This window comes from Hydractinia symbiolongicarpus, chromosome 12 (assembly GCF_029227915.1).
Source record: "Hydractinia symbiolongicarpus strain clone_291-10 chromosome 12, HSymV2.1, whole genome shotgun sequence".
Taxonomy (NCBI): domain Eukaryota; kingdom Metazoa; phylum Cnidaria; class Hydrozoa; order Anthoathecata; family Hydractiniidae; genus Hydractinia; species Hydractinia symbiolongicarpus.
Window position 1 is genome coordinate 17,568,506 of NC_079886.1, and position 19,726 is coordinate 17,588,231.

Genomic DNA, 19,726 nt, shown 5'->3' on the forward strand with positions numbered 1-19,726 from the left:
ATAAACAACTTGTTTCCGTTAGATACGGCGCACACATTGTAAAGCGGGTGTTAAATTAAATTATTCTATCTATAACGACTAACGGGGCTTTTAAAACAAAAAAACATATAAAAACATTTAAAAATAAAATAAAAATCAGTTTTAATAAAATAATAAAATGAGTTTTATTTTTTAAAGTAATAAGAAAAGAGAATTAAATGTTTAAATAGTAACCCCCTGCTTTGCGGTTTTTTTTAACTTGTAAATTTTAGCGTAACGCCACGTCATAAGAAAGTGACCCGTGATTTCCGTGTCGTGGACTCACAGTTTTACGCACGCAAGGGAATTAATATATAAAATTGTTTTTGCTAGGTCAATACTGTGAGAGATGATTGTAAGCATGCTATACTATTACATAACTCCAATTTTTAAGTTTTAAAAACCGAAAAAAGTAAAAAGCGATGCATGATATTAACATTTACATTTTTTATATTGTTAAGTCTCGAGGTAAAAAAAATCGTTCACTTTTATAAATTAGGACCCAAATGTTTTAAGCTAATTCTAAATTTATCTTGTATTGTCTCTAACAGTTTCGATCTAACATGCTAATCATTTTACGAAGTGCACCACGTAAAGGTAAGCCATAGGACTTTGCTCTTCACATAAAAAAAGAGATGCATGTCTAACACAATTTAAATAAAATGCATCTTACAATATTTTTAGGATTAAATGGGACACAAAATACTCAAAGTAGTTAACGCGTTAATAAACTTTTAACATGCAATTGTAAATACCCACAAAGAGTAATTCTACAGCCCGAATCCTGACACGTCCATATACACGTACGTGACAGATAATACATCCAACGTCAGTATTATTGCACACTGACACGCAGCATATAACAATGTTTGTGAAACAGTATTATATAACTACGGAGATACACAATTACTCTCATGTTGTATAACAGTAAGGTCATGCCAGCGTGAGAAGTTACCTGTCCATATACCTTCTACAGAGGTAACTTTTCCCTTTTTGACAGCACAAATGTGTCAAATTATACTACATGGTGGATAAGAAATACAACTTTGTAATTTTTAGATAAGGAATAAAGATAATTTTCAAATCCAAAGCAAATTTGTTTAAAAATTAAAATCGCACATGCTTATAAATTGTTTGGAGGATTACGTAAGAACTTGTCGGTAAACAATATTTTGAGTACAACATTTTCCATTAAGAAATCCTTGTTTGGATGAGGAAACAATACTAACTTGGACATCATCAAGTGCCCTAGAAAAAGCAACATACAACTGGCCATAAGGAAAACACGGCCTAAGCAATAATATTCTAACCTTTTTAAAGGTTTGGCCTTGTGCTTTATTAATCATCATAGCATACGACAGTCTCAGTAAAATCTTGCTGCGACGTAATACGAAAGATATACCTGTATCAGAAGGTGGAAGTTTCAACCTTGGAATATGTACCCTATCTCCTATAGCATTTCCAGTACTTCAACATAAACACAGTTGTCGTGAAGATGTCTTACAATTAGGCAAGTGCCATTACATAAACTTTTATTTATGTTTAGGTTTTCAATAACATAAGAATGGCACCAGACTTACCACTTGGCACCAGACGAAATAGTATCACACTCTCAGGTATGCCTCATACCTGAGAGTGTGATACTATTCAAGAATTCTACCGAATATTGATTTTGTTCCTCCTCATCATCACACACAACATCATCTGCACTGAAATAAGTTTTTTCTTCTCCCGGCAATTACGCCAGCACCTGATCATTAATGACAAGTGAATCATTATTTGTAGGTGCCAGTTGTACAGATAATGTCATATTTTCTGGGTGAAAATCCCTAAACAAAGTATTAACAATACATTGATTTTGTTGTAACACACAATTGGATGGCACTTCAATTGCACCTTGAAATGGTGGTTGTAATCTTACACCATTTTAAATTGCAGGTAAGAGTCAGAAAAAAATCTGGTTTTCCAAATTCACCAAAGCCATAGCATCTTGATAGTTCTGAGTCATAGAACGTGGACTTCCTGGAAAACTTGAAGGAAGGACAACAATGCGTCCTGGTTGAAGATCTGGCTCTTCAGTTCGTGCATTCAAGTTGTCAGTTAAACCTTAAGAACTATTAACACGCAGGTTTGTTTGATTCGTACGAATGTAATTTAAGTTGTTACCCTCAACTTTAACATAATAATCAACACAATACTGTTGAAATAATTTCTTACCATAATGAATTAGGCTAAAATTTTCCCGAACGGATACACGGTAAGTATAATACTGCAACATTGTAGTAGTAATTCGAGTACGGGTTGCACGTTCGCCAACATGGGGTATCCCATAATACCAACCTGCTTCAACCCTTTAAAGAATTAGTTAATAAACCATCGACTCAAAATATGCTGATAACGTAGAAATATTTTGCAAATTGCCTCCCCGTGGGTAGGTAACAATATTCCTATTTCCAGGAAGAGCTCCATCTTGGCCAACAAAAACTGCGGCCACTATGTCATGATGTGGCAAGTTATATCGCCTTTGATCACTGCCAACTCTTATTAACATGCGTATTTCTGATGGGACATGGTTTTCTACATCAGCTATTTTATCACCTTCAACTTCAGACACGTATCTGTATGCAGGGCTAACACTGTTCATTACATGTTAAACAGTTTGCATCACGGACTGCAACATTTCGTTGTGCTTTTGCTCGTCTTCTATTTGCAACTTCTCCAACATTTTGCCTTTGTCGACCAGTAACTTGCCTTGCAGCATCTCGAGCACGTCTATTGGCAGCGTGATCAGGATTTTCTAAACGACGTGCAGCAGCTTGCCTTTCGGCATTTTGAGCTAGTCTATTAGCAGCATCATCAGTATTTTCTAAACGACGTGCAGCAGCTTGCCTTTCAGCATCTTGAGCACGTCTATTGGCAGCTTACTCATTACTCTCTACATTACAATCTGCTGCCTGCATCACTATGACGCCTGCTGTTAACTTGATCAACAGTTTCAGTACAATGCAAACATGCAACACGTTGTGCTACGTCTAGCTAAAGACACATGTTCATTAAATGATGCACGTGGTATGACATTTAACTGCACTTCATGTGGCAGTTCAACATTACATTATTTTAATCACGCGGTTTTTTTCAGCAAATTAAATTGTTTTATGTTGATCACATGATTAAAAATGTAAACAAATAAAAATCGCAGCTTTTCTAGGCAAAAAAGATGTACACGCTTTCTTTTATTGAGAATATACTTTATAAAAATATCAGAGTGGGATTTTGAGTTACAAACAATAGGCCATTTGTTTAGAACAAAAGAAAATTAGAATTAAAGATCAGCCTTGTTCGAATTTTGGTTATTCTTGTAAAAAAACATGTAATATTTTCGGCTACACGAAGGCAAATACACACATCCACTTTGCCTGTTACAGACAGACACAGTCTGATTTACGTGTATTATTATAAAGATAATATACGTAATTTACAAGAAAACGGCATGACCGTACCTTTTGGGAAAATATCAGCTTAAATGTTCTGATAAAATGAATGTGCTATAACTTTCGCCAAATGTTAGACTAAATTATGCTTAGTGTCTATTAGTATATCTTTTCAGGGACTATGGCTAGTGCAGATTAATTTCATATCAGATGCACGCAAAAAGGGTCCTAGAAATGTGATCGAATTCTCCCACGGGCCAATGACCAGTCTCGTGATAATAAGCTAATTCACTCTAAAATACGCATAATGGATATGCTATATCTAACTTTTTTAACTTTTATTTTAATCATATTCACAAGAAAAATAATAGTCTTGAAGCTCGTGTCATATATTATATCGTGTAACATATATCGTGTCATACAATATATTAAATTGACAAAAATATTAACTTCCAACCATACTAAGCTTGCATGGTGCAGCTAGCTGAACAAAATTACTTGTCCCATATAAGGAAAACATTCTCCATATTGTAACACCGGCTAAAGTAACAAAGTGGATCTAAATATTACTATGTGCAACAGATTGATAATAGGAAACAAAAAGACTATTTGTAATAGCCACTTACGTATAGTTATATATTTTAAAAAAGATTATTTTGGTATGTAGCTAGGCAAAACTATTCTTATACATTGCTAGGTTATAGATTTAGGGATGCACAAACTACATCAAAAAGTATTTTTGCATAAATAGATAAGTATGTGTGCATATAAAAATGCTTGTATTAAGGTGTTGTTTACACGGAGTTTTGTTTTTACACAAATTGAAATCTTTTATAAATTTTGGCTGACTGAAAGCCTCCTCAGCGTTCAACTCATGTCAGTCAAATTGATAAAATATCTAAGAGCGTTCACTGAAAGCGTTATCCCAAATATTAAAGAAACGCGTATGGTAAACCGGGGATAAACTTAAGTTTTTTAAGATATTACGGCCGCGTATGGCGTTGCAGCATAAATAACAAATGGACCCGCTGTTTTCTTGTTTCGCCACTTACTTACTTTTTTTGTAAATTTTAGCGTAATGCCACGTCATAAAATAGTGACCCGTGATTTGCGTGTCGCGGACTCACATAGTGAGAAATTAAAAATTTTCTTCATAACCTTTAATTTAGTATAGTTAAGTTAGATTGCGTGTAATTTTTCAACAGAATAAAACATTTTTATATGGCATTATTGTTATGGTGAAACACTTCTCAATGTTATATTTCTGTTACGAACGTGACTTTCTTTTACAGCAAACAATAGCTATAGCATTATTAAATAAATTGTTTAAATTGCAAAATAGACTGCGTAAGTCCTTTTCTGGGTGTGGTGGTAATCTTTTAATTACTAACAGTACCTCTTAGCTACACAATCCTATTTTTATCGATATCGGTCCTTATATGCTAGTTCAAAAAGATTTATTAACAGACGTAAAATGAATATTACAAAACACGAATTATAGTTAAAGTATGGGTATTCAAACCAATATTTCTGGATGGATTAAGACATGCCTAAACAGATACAAAAAAAATAGTAGTACTAAATTTACAATCACAGACAGTGGCATAAATATACTTGCACTTTTTATAAAGATCAAAGATAAAAATGCTCCAAAAATATTTCCAAACTGTTTAGGTATTATTCGTATACTTTCCAAGTAACTTTGATGTTTCGACGATACAAGTTTCGCGAACACAACGACTATGAATAGCTCCTCACCCATTTCAAATACAGTCAAAGAAGCAACATACAACACCAACATTCCAATTTTAAAAGTGATTTCATGACCGCCTTTAGCGAAAATATACTGGCAAATTGATACGGTAATAATGGAAACCTGACTGGCAAGACCAATAAAATATACGAATAAATTTCCCATTTTGATCTTGATGCTTAGAATATACAGTAATATGTTGACGATTCCGTTAGCAGCAAAAGCACAAGAAACAGCTTCGTACGGCATCGATAATATATTCAACACAAGAATTGGGAGGCCCCGAAAGAAAGCAATATTGAGTAGACAGCCAGAAAATGAAATAATAAATATTACCACAATAACGTTTGAGCTTAGAGCCTTTTTCAAAACCATCAGAGCATTACTTCTTGTATCTCTTTGTTTACTAGTTTCGCCGATGGATATAGCTTCTTTCAAGTCATATTCTCTTGATAGATCATGCGCAAAGCAAATAACTAAGAACTGCACTATGATTGTAAGGACCAGGAGAATAACGCCTGATATGTTTCCATACGTAATATGCAGCTTACCAAACCAGATATTGAGATTCGCAAAGGGAAGAACAATAATAGGGCCCGTCACAAAACCAAGAGCCGTCGTGCACACCAAGTACGGTAGTTTTCTTTGTAGTTCGTCAGATGGAAACGATCTTGCCATTTCACCTATCATTAATGGCCTCGATACAATTATTGCGCCGTTTAGAAATTTGCCCACAAAGGGAAACAATGGCGACCATGGCACAATATACATCATACTTCCCAACATGGCTACAAAGTTTGTGATAATAATAAACAGTTTTATGCGTCTTGTTTTGTCAGCATATCTTGCAACTACGGAAGAGAACAAAATCGGCGGAATATAAACCGCAATATTTATTAATCCATAATATAAGTCTTCGTTGTTAGTTTTTATAACTTTTGTTAGGTATATCCACAAAGTTGCCGTGTTTGCACTTTGTTCAAGTCCTCTTAGAAAATAAACTGACATATATGCAAGGACTGTGTTTCTTCGCTTTTTCTTCCAAGCTTCCATATCAACAAAGTCATTTGCCATGCTTTGTCCCTGCAGATACAGGTGCTGTTGAAGTTTGAAAGTTTTTCTTCCAGTGGAATATTAACGTATAAATATCTGGTGAAATTAAACACCCCAGCTGAGTTTTGACTAATAATAATACAGAACAACATGTAACATTTGTGATTACTGCCTAATACGTCGCTGTGTAAGAAACCAACTATTATCCCCTTCTGTCTTCTAGTTATCGTGTGAAGTACTTAAAATCTCAAATAAGGTCATTAAATTTTAATTCGTTTATTAAATCCCAATTCTTTAAACTAAAGTTGCACTGATTGCATGATTCTCATCAATTATCCTGTCGTCAAGGATTTGAATTTTTGATTTTAATGCGATTTTTGTTTTCAATGCAGGTATTTAAAAAGGATCAATTAACCCTATCCGGTCCGGGGGGGGGGGGGGCGGATTCCACCCCCCCTGACGGTTTTTTTTTAATAACTCCTGATTGCTTTGTTATATGGCTATGATACTTACTGAGTTTCAACATTTATCTATTAGACACCTGCACGCTAATTTCTTAGGTCCCATACCTTTCAGAGGCTTTGATATTGGCCATTACTCGAAACTACCCCTAAAAATCTCTATGAAATCCTTATAATGGGGAAAATATAATAACTCCTGTTAGGATTATCCTTAGAACTTGAAACTTGCAACACAGCTTTGTTTCATCAAGAAAAATCATTTGGAATAATTTGAACACGTGACTAATCCGATTTCCCGATTTTGTCGGATTTTACCCGAAAATCGGAAAAAAACGGATTTTCGGGCAATTTTTGGCAATTTTTCAACCGATCCATGTAAAAACCGGAAGATATGTTAAATAACTTTTATTTAGCTTTCAGAAACTTCAAACAGAATGTAAAAATTCGCTCTAGAACAAAAGTAATTATAATTTAAGCAGATAGTGGCATTTTTAACAATTTTCAAGCTTTTGATGACGTCACAGAAAATGTGCTGACGCAAGCAAATTTTTTTTGGCGCCAATTTGTTCCTTTTATGACGTACTATAAGTGTGCCAAGTTTGATTCAATTTGAACAACCCTATGAAAAGTTATTGAGGGGGGGCGGAATCCGCCCCCCCCCCCCCCCCCCCCCGGTCATAGTATGTTCGAAAAACCCCGGACCGAATAGGGTTAAAACGAACATACTTTGATATGTGGTTTGCTTGCCCCATGCAAGGCCAACAAATTTCTTACAAAAAAATGCTTAAAAGAATTAGCGCCCCAAATTTTCTGTGGTACAAAATTTTTAACGTTCCACTTTTTAAATGTCCAAAGTGAGCACAATTAAGCAATTTTGCTACTCTAGTTTTATCATAAAACTATCACTGTTATTATTATTATTATTATTAGTGTCAATAAAAGCCTCGTCGATACCATACTCCTCTCTTCGTTCCTCTTCAGCTGCTATAAGCTACAATTTATTAATATCCCGAAAAAGAAAGTGTTTAAGTATTTGCAAAGTGTGGAGAGTCATATGTTGTTTATTTGCTTGCTTTTATTTGTTTGCTGAATTTTATACTTGGTCAAAAGTGTGGTTAACCCTTCGCAGACAAAGACACGTGGACGTGGCATTTGTCATGGCAGTTAATGTTGTAAGGAATTCAGTTTACTTTCAGAAAAAACGACCTACAGTATCCACAAGTTACGAGGTTTTGAGGAAAAGTTGTTTAAAAGTAATACCCAAGGCATGCAACCTAACTGAAAAGTTAAAGCACGTCCGAAAATATTTTATCTCAAACTTTTTGCTAAAAAAATCTTTGAGCACAGGCAAGTTCGCATCACTTTTTGGAAAAGATCACATTTTTGTGTGTCTAAAGTATGTTAATTATAAAAACTGCGTTTGTTATTATTTATTCAAAACACAAACAACGAGACATACTTCTAAATTTTTTTCTTACGGGGAAGCGACAAAGCCTTAGTCATAAGTGGTCGTTGTAATTGATTTATATCGAGTTGCTTGATTAGGTTTAAAACTTAAGACGAAAATAATTGTAGCTTCCTGAACATTGGCAAATAAATTTCATGCAATTACATAAAAATTTGGATCTGTGTCATATGAATTATACAACAAATACAGTTAGATACTTCCTCAAGATACCACAAGCAAGAATGACTGTCATAGCATCTGCGGCATTTTTTGGCACTAAGAAAAACAAACAAAAAAAAAGAACATGCTGTATGGCTAGTAATGGGAGAATTACAAAAATAAATAATGTGTAAAAAATAACTTGTTTATATATCCAAAAATAAGAGGGCAATCTGCTAAGGGTTTTGTTGTTGTATAGAACTGATCCAAATAATATATGAAAAGGATTTGGTAGTGCTGATTTTTAACGAGATATTACATGTAAACAGTTTGTTTTTAACTTCCAACGAATTTGACTAGAAAAGAGAAAAAAATGTGTATTTAGGGACAGAGACACGGAAGCAAACGACGAAATAAAAAAAGATAAGGTCAGTTGAACTGTTTTTTTTTTTAACTAGCAGAACTGCGCGGAAAAGGTTTCGAAACGATGAAATTTTACATGGAATTCAATGCAACATTTATTAGCAAACCCGTTTGCAATCACATTGATTAATCGGGATAGTATGAAGTATGAAATTAAATTACCTCGTGCAGTCCCTTTTGACTCTGCAGAGTTTGAATTTTGCTGTTTCTGGCTAACTTTATAAAATGGCTGCTTTTTATTCGGTTTCACTAATTGCACCAGTTCAACTTGCGTGAGACACAAGGCATGCCAGGGGTGGATTTAGACTTCGGCCACTTCGGCACTCGCCTAAGGAGAAATTTTGCCAATGAGAAAATCATGTGTATCTAAATATAGAAATTGATTTAAAGCAACGCATAATTTTTATTATAAGCGTTTAATAAGATTCCTTTGCGCCCAGGATCCGAGGTAATATTCTTATCTCCACTCAGGAGTGTTTGCCGAGGCTCGACTCTCCTTCGATGTGCTTTGCCGAAGTACTATGGTTCTTACGGTAGTCGAACTACATTTTGCCGCATTTCGCTGACTTTGTTTCTCTCGATTCCTTTGTTTTCTGCCGTAAAAACAGTCGACTTCGGCGGCTGCCGAGGTGTGGACTTTTGGACTCTCTTAAACAAAAGAAACACAAAAGAATTATGACGTCGAGAAAAATCTCGCCGAGGTGTGGACTTTTGGACTCTGGTTAAAACAAAAGAATTTCTGACGTAAAAAGAATCTCGCCGAAGTGTGGACTTTTGGACTCTCTTTAGTCGAAATTTACGGTGAAAGAAAGATTGATATTAGGGGATGGGTGCGTAGGAATAATTTACTCTTCCTATTGTTATTGCCTCGCGGTAGCCGGTCTGTTTAATGGGTTCGGCCAGCTTCGGCCAACTGCAATTCTGAAGTTCTTTCTGATCCAACATGTCTTCTGATGGGAGCTTGCGGGATCGGGTTGTGCTTGCTGTAAAAAGCAATGATATTTGCGAATGTAAAAGTCTTTATAAGATATTGAAAGATAAAATAACAGAGTTTCCTGATTTTGGAACATTAGATCATTGGAGAAAGATTGAGAAAAAGTTGTTAAGCAGAAATTTCAGTGTTGAACATTTTATTCCTGGGTATGCAAAAGAGAAAGCATTCGTCGCTTTGAGGTAACTATCTATTTTTACTTTTGTTGATAATCCCTAAGGAATGTTTAAAAATAAATTAATTGTATTGTGGTGCCAAAGCGCTATTAAGCTTTTAAACAATAAACAAAAGGGGGTTCACTACAATAAACAAAAAGTTTCTATTTGGGTCATCGAGACTATTTAATGACAATAATAGAGCCAGCTGTTATTCTTGTTGTAGATTTGCAGTAAAGTGAAGTTAACAAATTTTTTATGTTCACTTTTGTAGATCTGAAGCTTCTGGAAATTGTAGAAATGTAACCGTGATACTTCTACAAAAGCTACCTCCCTTCTGCATCTTGTTACTAATTTTGATTTTATTGTTTCACTAGTTGTAACACGGTCAGTAATGGACTTATTGTTGCCAGTTACAAAGATTTTACAAGGAAAAACTATTGACCTTTTTTCGAGCTTGCATCTTATACAAAGTCTTAAAAATATGTCCTTAACTATAAGAGCTTCTGCAAATGATTATCACAACAATTGGTACAAAGAGGCTGTTTCCCTAGCGTCTACAGTCCGTGTGCAAGAAAATAGACCTAGAGTTTGTTCTCGGCAGGTACATAGAAGTAATGTATCAGCTGATACTATATCTAGTTACTACCTGCGCAGCTTAACAATTCCAATTCTAGATCACCTAAGCACTGAACTTAGTAAACGATTTGAACCTAGTTCCTTAGCAGCTTATGCTGGTCTTGCAGTAATTCCATCCAACATGATTTCTCTTCTTTACCATCACCATCACCAAAAATCTTGAAAGGATAACTTCAGAAATTTTGTTCAGTTTTACGAAGAAGACATGCCTAATTCTTTAGCTATTGAAGCTGAAATGGACTTGTGGGAAGAATATTGGACTTCGTACAAATTTGATGCACCAGATAATGTTTCCTCTACACTTAAATTAATTCATTTTCCTGGCTTTGAAAATATAACTGTGGCCCTAAGAATTTTAGGCACATTACCAGTCACCTCATGTGAATGTGAAAGGTCCTTTTCTGCACTACGACGATTAAAAAATTATAACCGCAGTACTATGTCTAACGATAGACTAAATGGCTTAGCTCTTCTCCACATCCATAAAGAAATAAACGTTGATATAAATGAAGTTATAAATAAATTTTCCATTGATAACAGAAGACTAAAATTTTAAGACATGACATGTTTTGAGATATATAACTAATGATAAAGAAATGTTAATAGATAGTACTTACCATGTTACCCCCCCACCCCGTTATCTTTTTTACCTCTCTGCTCTTTTTCTCTCTCTCCCCTCTCCCCTCGCCCTTTTTCTTTTCATCTGATTGTTAAATTTTTTAGATGTGATTGATAAGATTTAGGCTATTTTCATAAATTCTGTATACATCCATGATAGTAGTATAAATAATATTCAGTTAATAAGGTAACAAAACAGCTAGCTGCAATGATAATACTTGTCTAAAGACGGTTATACTTTAAGTTAAGGTAACAAAACAGCTAGCTGCAATGATAATACTTGTCTTAAGTCAGCCTGGTGGGTGCGAGTATTCCCCTAATGCAATGATAATAGTAAGTAGGTAAGGGAAGTAGGTAAGGAAAGTAGGTAAGCAAGGGAAGTAGGTATAGTAAGTAGGTAAGGGAAGTAGGTAAGGGAAGTAGGTATAGTAAGTAAAGGGAAGTAGGTAAGGGAAGTAGGTATAGTAAGTAGGTAAGGGAAGTAGGTAAGTAAGTTGGTATATAAGGGAGTATGTTTTTTTATGCTTCATGTTGACCTGGTGTACTGAAATTTAGTTTAAAATTTTCAGTTTTGATTGTTGTTCATTCATTTATTCATTGGTTGGTTTTGACAATTGATCAATTTGACTCATTTCATGACAGATTCATTTTGTTCATGGTTGGTTATATTACCTGATGTGCAAGCTGGAAGAAAGAAGAAAGAAGATTTTGAATGAAGAAAGAAGATTTTGACTGGATTATTAATTTAATCCTCTAATCTTTAAAAAATGTTATTTTTGGATTTCATTTATCTGGATGTGAATCTGGAAGAAAGAAGAAATTTTGCTGGCTGGCTAATTTTAGCCTTAATTTTTCTGAAAACATTATTTGGCTTTTATTTATGAATTTTATGGTTGTTTTTTTTTCCAATAACATATAAGAAATGGACATGTGAAGGTCCTGTCTGCTGCATTTTTGAGTGCTGAAATAGATAAATAAGCTAAAGCTTCTGGGGCTTCGCCACAGACCCCACTTGGGGGGCTAACAGCGCCCCCCAAGACCTCCAGCTGTTTTATCACGCGCAATTTTTTCTACGCAAAAATTGCGCGTGGGCTTCGCTTCGCTTCGCAAATCCGCCTAAGGAGAAAAAAATCCTGTATCCGCCCCTGCATGCGTTATGTTATTTGTGTTTTTAAGGATCGTGAGTAATACTTATTTGATGTTATATGCAAAAAAGCGCTTAGTCAATATTACTTTACGGCTTCTTTTTATCTGGTAATGAAGAAACGCCAATATGCTTCCTTACCCTCATCTATCGTACTTATATATAAAAACGTCAGACTTCTGCCTGTCTGAGATTTTATTATTGTATCGAAAAAATAAGAAACCATATATTTAAAAAATAACAAAGCGGTAATAACTGTTTACTATTTTGTAAAGAAATATTTTCTAAAATCAATATAGAAGTGTTATTATACGTGTTATTATACTGAGTTATTATGCTAAAAAAGGTTAAACGGAACAGGAATGGTGTCCGACATCAGTGTGCAGTTCGTGTCGAACCACAAAAAGGGGAAATATTTCCTTATCAGGGAATGATTTTCTGAATTTGAGATTTTCTGTTCAGGAAATTTTTTCACTTTTCTGAAGTTTGTTTTGATTGAACCCAAAAAATGAATGAAGATTCGTTTTTTGGGTTCAATCAAAACAAATCAAAAAGATTTAAGAAAAAGTTGGTTGATATACCAACGAAATATTACGCATTAATAACTTTTGTCATTCTTATTGATTTGTTGGTTATTCCCTTATTAAATTGTATTTACATATATATTTTAGTTTGGAATTGATGGTGTCACGTTGCTGATCTGTTTACCCTTTTTGTATTCTATAAACCATTGAGGTTTTGAGCTTGAGGCAATTAGAGCGCACTTTGCGTTGCACAACAAATATTTAATAGTTCCGTTTATTAACATAAATAGCGGCAAAGTCAATTACTATTGCAATCTAACTAACCTTGTGATAATGACATGATAATAGGACAGTTAAACTGCGATTAAAAAATGTTATTTTCTTATTCACTTTGTTCAACCGAAAATAAGAGCCTTATTGTCTACGTAATCTCTTCAAGACTTAGGACGCTATTCGAGAAATAAAACTTAGTGAGTGGAGTCATTTTCGGTATTATCTTCGGTATTCGTACGTATTTACAATTCCTAATATACTCAATATTATATAATTACAACACAACTCAGGTTACAATAACAACAATTTCCTTACGGACTTTCCGTCTATACTTCTTAATAGTACCACAATTATTCTTAGCTCGTGTAAGCATTTTAAGACTTGTTACCTTGCTGAGATTATACCTTTGAGTCTTATACCGATTCCAGGATAGAAACTTCCGGTTATCCCGAGCCAAAGGGGATTGACTTCGTCTATTTTTCCAGAAGAAACCGTATAGATAGGTATAAGATTCTATGTCACTCAGCCAATCTTAATATTACTTTCTGAGTAATTTCCTCAACTTACAGGGGAGGGTGGGCGGGTCGTCTAACCCGTACGAATAGAATTGACTTGTGAGTAAAAAAGGGTGGGAAAGTTCTATTCAAGCATGCGCTATCAGGCGCATGCGTAACTTGCCTCGATTACTACGAAAATAAGTTACACTCACTTTGCTATTAAAGTTATCTGCAAAACGATCAAGTTGAACTCCTTCAAGGATATTAATAATACGCGTAGAAGAAAGATTACCGATCGACCAATCATCTGGGTTGATAACTTTGCTTAATTTTTTAGCCGTATATTTTTTTTCTCTTAAAATCCACTTGGGTGAAATTTGTATATCATTATGTACACAAATTTAAAAATATCAATGTTATAGAATGTAATTGGGATTTCTAGGATTCTTGGTTCTTTTATTTATTATTTATTATTTACAGATTCATTTTTTAACAGGTGCGCAAAAGATTGCATAGAATATTTTATTGCTATAGTTCGCGTTCGGTTGCCGTGTTGCCGTGACATAACAGCTTTCCTAACCTCTAACATAAAGCTTCCGTAAAAATTATTGCTTGCATCTGTAAACAGACTTTGCGATCTCGTTTGTTTTAGCTTAAAAGACTTATGATTGTTCTAACAAATATTTTGCAACCAAGACTCATGTTCTTCCCTTTTATTAAGATTAATTTTAATAGGTGAGTTCCGTAAAACTTTGCTTTCAACCGCCAAAAGTTTTATTGTAAACAGCCGAACAATTTAACCAATAGACGAGTGGATAGCAAAGTAAAAAGCTTAGATATGTTTCTTACTGGTACTTAAAATTTTATAGTGGTTGCATTGATAACAGTGCCCAACCATTCAACATTTTGTGTAGGCTCTAAAGGCCGAGGCAAACCAACATTTCATCCAACACGTTTCTTCCATGTTTGTTGAAATGTTGGATGAAAAACGTCATGTTAGATGAGCTAAGATTTTATGTTGTGGGCATTTCTTTCATCCAACATTTAAACGTGTGAAAGTCTGATCTTTTATTATTCATTCTTTAAAAACAAAATGGCGGACAAAGAGAGGTCTGTAGTGCTTGTTGTGTGAGCTTCTTGATTCAGATGACAAAAAGCCAGCACGTGGTAAAACAAGAGAGTGTTAAAGAGGAGAGGGCAAAATGCATATTTAATAATATCATAAGGGAATTAAGAATCGAAAACAGGCTCGAATTCAGGGAAATGTTTAGAATGCCTGTAATTGCAAATGATAATATTTTTCATTGACCATTCGAATTGTAAACATCCCTTTGCCAAATTCTAATGTTTTGACGTTCGAAATTTACATAGTTTGTACCACCACATACCACCACACCAATCCAACAAAAAAAATGACGCATTTTAATCAGACATTACTTTGAAGTTGCCGAAATGGTTGCATGAAATATTTGACAGCGATTAAACTTCATCCAACATCATCGAACATAATTGTTTCTTCTTTCTTGGAATTTTCAAAACTTTTATAATGCGCAAACCAGGTTTGCCTTGGCCTTAGGCTTTTTTTATAAATACTCCCAAAACCTGCGTTTGTTAAATCTTGTGTAACTAATTCAGTTACCTCTTTGCATGTGGCAAAGAAAGATGAAGCACTTTTTTCGTCATCGAGATAAACTATTGTCTAATTCCCTATTTTTCTCCACTTTTTTATTAACGGTGGAAGTAGTTTAGAAACACGTATTAGCTGAGTCAAAAGTTAGCACTTGAAACTGGAAATATCTTGCTTTTTCTTTCTCAAATACCTACCTAAAACCCAGGAATTTTTTGATGGCGAAGGTGTATTTCAAAATAATGGTAGCCAGATATTATGTTACGGTCAATGCATTAACGTCAAAAGAACAATTATCTTTGGAGCGAGTCTGAAGATAAATATTTTTTACCGTAACATAAACTTTCCAAATGTCGAAAGCTTATTGTAACTACCGATTTTGGATGTGTTTTTACTTAAACTTAAACAATGAATTTTGCAAAAAATTTTTTAAACACGTTTGCTGTTGATTTTATTTTTTTCTTGGGGTCATGGGGAAGGAAAATGTAAATCCAAACGGTTTTGTATTACCCCAGGTGGTTCATTCGAAACCAGTTTACCGTCAATACCAAGAAGGTAAAGCGTTCAGCTCACTCTTCTCTGGTAACTTATAAGAAGCTTAGCATTAGGATTTGCGTTTGGCTTCTCTTCGGGTGTAATGACCTAATTTTTACCCCAGTTCAGTAAGGTGCTCAAGTTTACTAGCTTGGTCGTCAGGCTTGACAACCATGCTTTCCTCAAAATATCTACAGGCTGGTCCTCTCATGACTACCCCCTGGCTGAGTGTTGGGGTCCTGTGATACATGTGGATAACTACAGCCAGAGTCACAAGTTTTGGCGCAAAGAAGGTCTTTATTTACCTCTTTTTTATATTTACATATTTTTGACATATACATTTTTTCTATTTGTGTTTGTTCTGTAACCAGTCTGTTTATGTTGTTCTGCTCTTGCTCTGTCTTGTGTTGTTTTGTTTGTGATAGATTGTTTTTACTAGGGTTGTTTTTTCTCTTTAAAATTATCTTGAAGAATAGTTCTAGGTTCAAGTACTCATGCTTGTAAGAAGCAAGAAATTGTATTCAGCACATTCTTCTGGGAGCATAACCACTGGGGTTAGGCTCCCAGAACAACCACCGTCTCCGTAGACAAGATACTTCAGTGCAGCTTGCTGTACTGTAAACATTTTTTTATCATTGCTAAGTTGGACAGTATAACGCTGGGTTGTGTCCTGTGTTTTTATTTAAACCAAAGCCAGCAGGAGATCTATTTTTTCCGCAAGAGTGCTGTAGAAGCGCTCTGCTTATCATGGTCCGTCATCCACTCGTAAGTGAACACCAACCTTTCCAATCACATTCAAGAGGTTTGCACCTAATATCAAAGAATATGAAGCTTATCCTTCTTTGCAACCACGATCTTTTTACTCTCATCATATTTATTTCGCACTTGCCCCTGTTTAATCCAATCACCTGATTTAACCACTCGTTCCATGCATCCTAAGTCTTTTCTTAGGAGCATGTCAAAGTCATCGAACTTGGGGTACATTCTGTCCACGTCTTCTACGATGAGGTTCCGCCTCTTTTTCAACTGTTTAACGAACTAGGACTATGGAATCTTTGTGCTCTATTAAAGTTGATTTATCGTTAAGACTGTCATGGAGAGCAGCGCTCACTGGTCATGCTTTGAAATGTGGGTTAAGTCAGCCGTTTTGCTACTGGTTCACAGGTAGCAGAAGAGCCTCAAAGTCAAGAACGATATAGCAAGGAGATGGTGTAAACTGTTTCTTGAAATGTCGTTTAGCCTTTGGTAGGTTTTCTCATTCTCAGATTCCTGTACAGATTTCACCTTTTTCTTTTTCTTCTCGTAACGGTATGTATTGACTTCGGGCTGACACAGACATCCGTGTCACTTGTAATCGTTTTATTCGTATGCAGTCTTCATTGCGTGCTCATATCAATCTACTTTGAGGACCTCTTTTCCTGCACGTATGCCACGTTCTCCTCCGTGGCCACAAAGTGTGGGTGATGTGCCTACCTATTTCCATCGACATGTACTCTAGCCATTATGATTTGGCATAGCTAAAGTTTTCTCTGTAAAGCACCTTCACGGGCTTGCTTGGCCTTCGTTTTACCTTCTAAACTTTGCAGATGACTGTAGTTTTGTGTTCCTTGCATTTTTACATCTTGTGCTTTTAAAGTTGCAAGATTTCATAAATAGCTGACCTCAAGCGTTTATGTCATAGCCTCGATCTTTTTAATGCTAAAGCAGTGTTCTTCCAGCATTCTAGGGGTGATATCATCTAACCCTTTGCGATACCCCTCCTATCTACCAGTTTTGTATAGTATACATCTTTCAACCTTGGCTTTGGAATATCGTAGTACTCGCGCGGAAGAGCCTACCTGTGACAAACCTTTCGCGCGCTACTTTATTCCCCAACGGTAGTGTACACCAAGACATCGCCACATGCACAAGTTGTCTGTTTTATCATCTTCTTTGTCAAAGCTATAGAGGAACATCTCTTCTTCTTTGTGTTTATGATCATAATCTGCACATGGTTGAAGGATAACTTCCCTTCGTATGATCCTGAGGTCTCGGTGGTTTTTACTGTTGTTACGTACACTTTATTAAAAAACTCGACATAAAATTAGTCGTTAGCCCGTGGAAAAATCCACGGGTTCGCCCGTCCTTTTTATACCGCATTGCGTGCGTCTTGCTACCTGCGCAGCTAAGTTACCATTTTGCGTGACGGACGGACGGACGGACGGACGGACGGACGGACGGACGGACGGACGGACGGACGGACGGACGGACGGACGGACGGACGGACGGACGGACGGACGGACGGACGGACGGACGGACGGACGGACGGACGGACGGACGGACGGACGGACGGACGGACGGACGGACGGACGGACGGACGTATACGGGTATTATAATATAGATACAATGGAGCTGACTTGGTGCTGTTATTTAACTGGTGACTATCTCGCATTATGAACAAACTCTCTTTAATTTCTAACAAATACCAGTTGTCCCCAAGACAGGGATTGTAGATAGAAAATTATCGCATTGTCTCTCTGTTTTTATATCTTTATGCTTAAATTATTTTCACTTAATTATTTTTTAAACTACTAATTAAGGATGATTGGCTGTGCATCAACAACACAGGTTGTACAACAAAACAGAAGCACGAGAACTCATTAAGACAAATATTCCCCTTTTACAGATACACATCAAAATGATTTCTGAAAATAAAATGCAGAAATGGAAAATGGAAACGTTGTGGTATGGCTTAAGAAATGCTGCTTTTTTGTCCCATCCTTGCTTGTCCCACCTATTGTAACAAAGCGAGTAAAAGTATACCTGATATTTATTATCTCTTTATCTGCAGCTGAAAGTCTTTTGTGTCCAATTTATTTTTCACCACTTTTCAGCTATTTGGCTGTTTCCTAAGTGGTTTTAGCATGACCACGACCCCTGTTATTATTTTCGAAGTTGCAAGGTCATACACGGACGCGAACTATCGCAGCGCATTACTTTATGGGAGTAGCATGGTTGGTTTTAATGTTGGTCCTTGCTTTTCATTTTATTTTAGATTGAAAAGTGGGTCAAAATTAACATAATTCCTTCAGTCGTTATATTTATGCTACGATATGATCGCTTTCCTCCCCTCAGCTAGCAACTTTTCCAGTTAACTATGGTTTCCTAGAAGCAATGTATACCGCGTTTAAACAGCAATATATTGTGATCCGAAGGGTCAAGGTCTGGTTTACATTTCCCAAACCGTGTTGGTAAAATAAATGTGCTAGGTGCTAAAAACAATGGGCTAAGAAACTTGTATCAAGAAATGCCTTAGAAATTCAATGCTTAACCCAAGAAATAGATTAAACTACTATCATTTAAATGTGTTACATATATAGTATTAGCCATTCAATATATTACGTAGCACCCAAGTTATTTTTTTTTTTAGGACTTCCCACCTCTTGTAACCCATCATAACAAATCCAGTACCACACACCCCTCTTTTTACGTAAAATTTTAAGACCTTGTCTATTTATTTCCATAGGCAAACTATAGTGCTCAAATATGAGGAAAAATATATCAGGGCCATATATTTTGCACACAGGATGACATTTTTGGTACTTTTATATAAGTCTAGAGGCAAGAAAAAAATTCAAGATGTAAATCGTACACTAAAATAACTAAAAAGATCTGACGTACATAAAAACTAAATTTTCGTAACAGTGTGTAACAAATATGATCATACCCTCCATCCCTCAGGCATAAAGTAATTATTGAATGACTCCTCTAGCTATATATAATTTTATTCTTTGGTTCGTATGTTTTCAGCCGTAAATCCTTTTTGTGGTGTTTTGAGACACATATTTTATTCCGAAACGTGACATTTTTCTACCTATGACTGATGTGGCTAAATTTTGCATAAGTTTGACGTTTCTGCTTGCTAGCTATATATGACAGTCTGACTGAAACTATACTTTGGCAAAGCACTTGTTTTTGAAGTATAAAAATGAATTATGCC

At 35.6% G+C, this 19,726-nt stretch overlaps 1 protein-coding gene across 1 annotated transcript; it reads right to left on the reverse strand.

The window, feature by feature from the left end:
- Positions 1-1,160: 1,160 nt before the first annotated feature.
- On the reverse strand, positions 1,161-1,944 carry LOC130621331 (uncharacterized). Its single transcript, XM_057436627.1, has 3 exons — positions 1,940-1,944; positions 1,761-1,847; positions 1,161-1,485 (listed from the first exon to the last, which is right to left on the reverse strand). The coding sequence occupies exons 1-3, from the start codon at positions 1,942-1,944 to the stop codon at positions 1,161-1,163; spliced, it is 417 nt and encodes a 138-aa protein (XP_057292610.1).
- Positions 1,945-19,726: the final 17,782 nt, after the last annotated feature.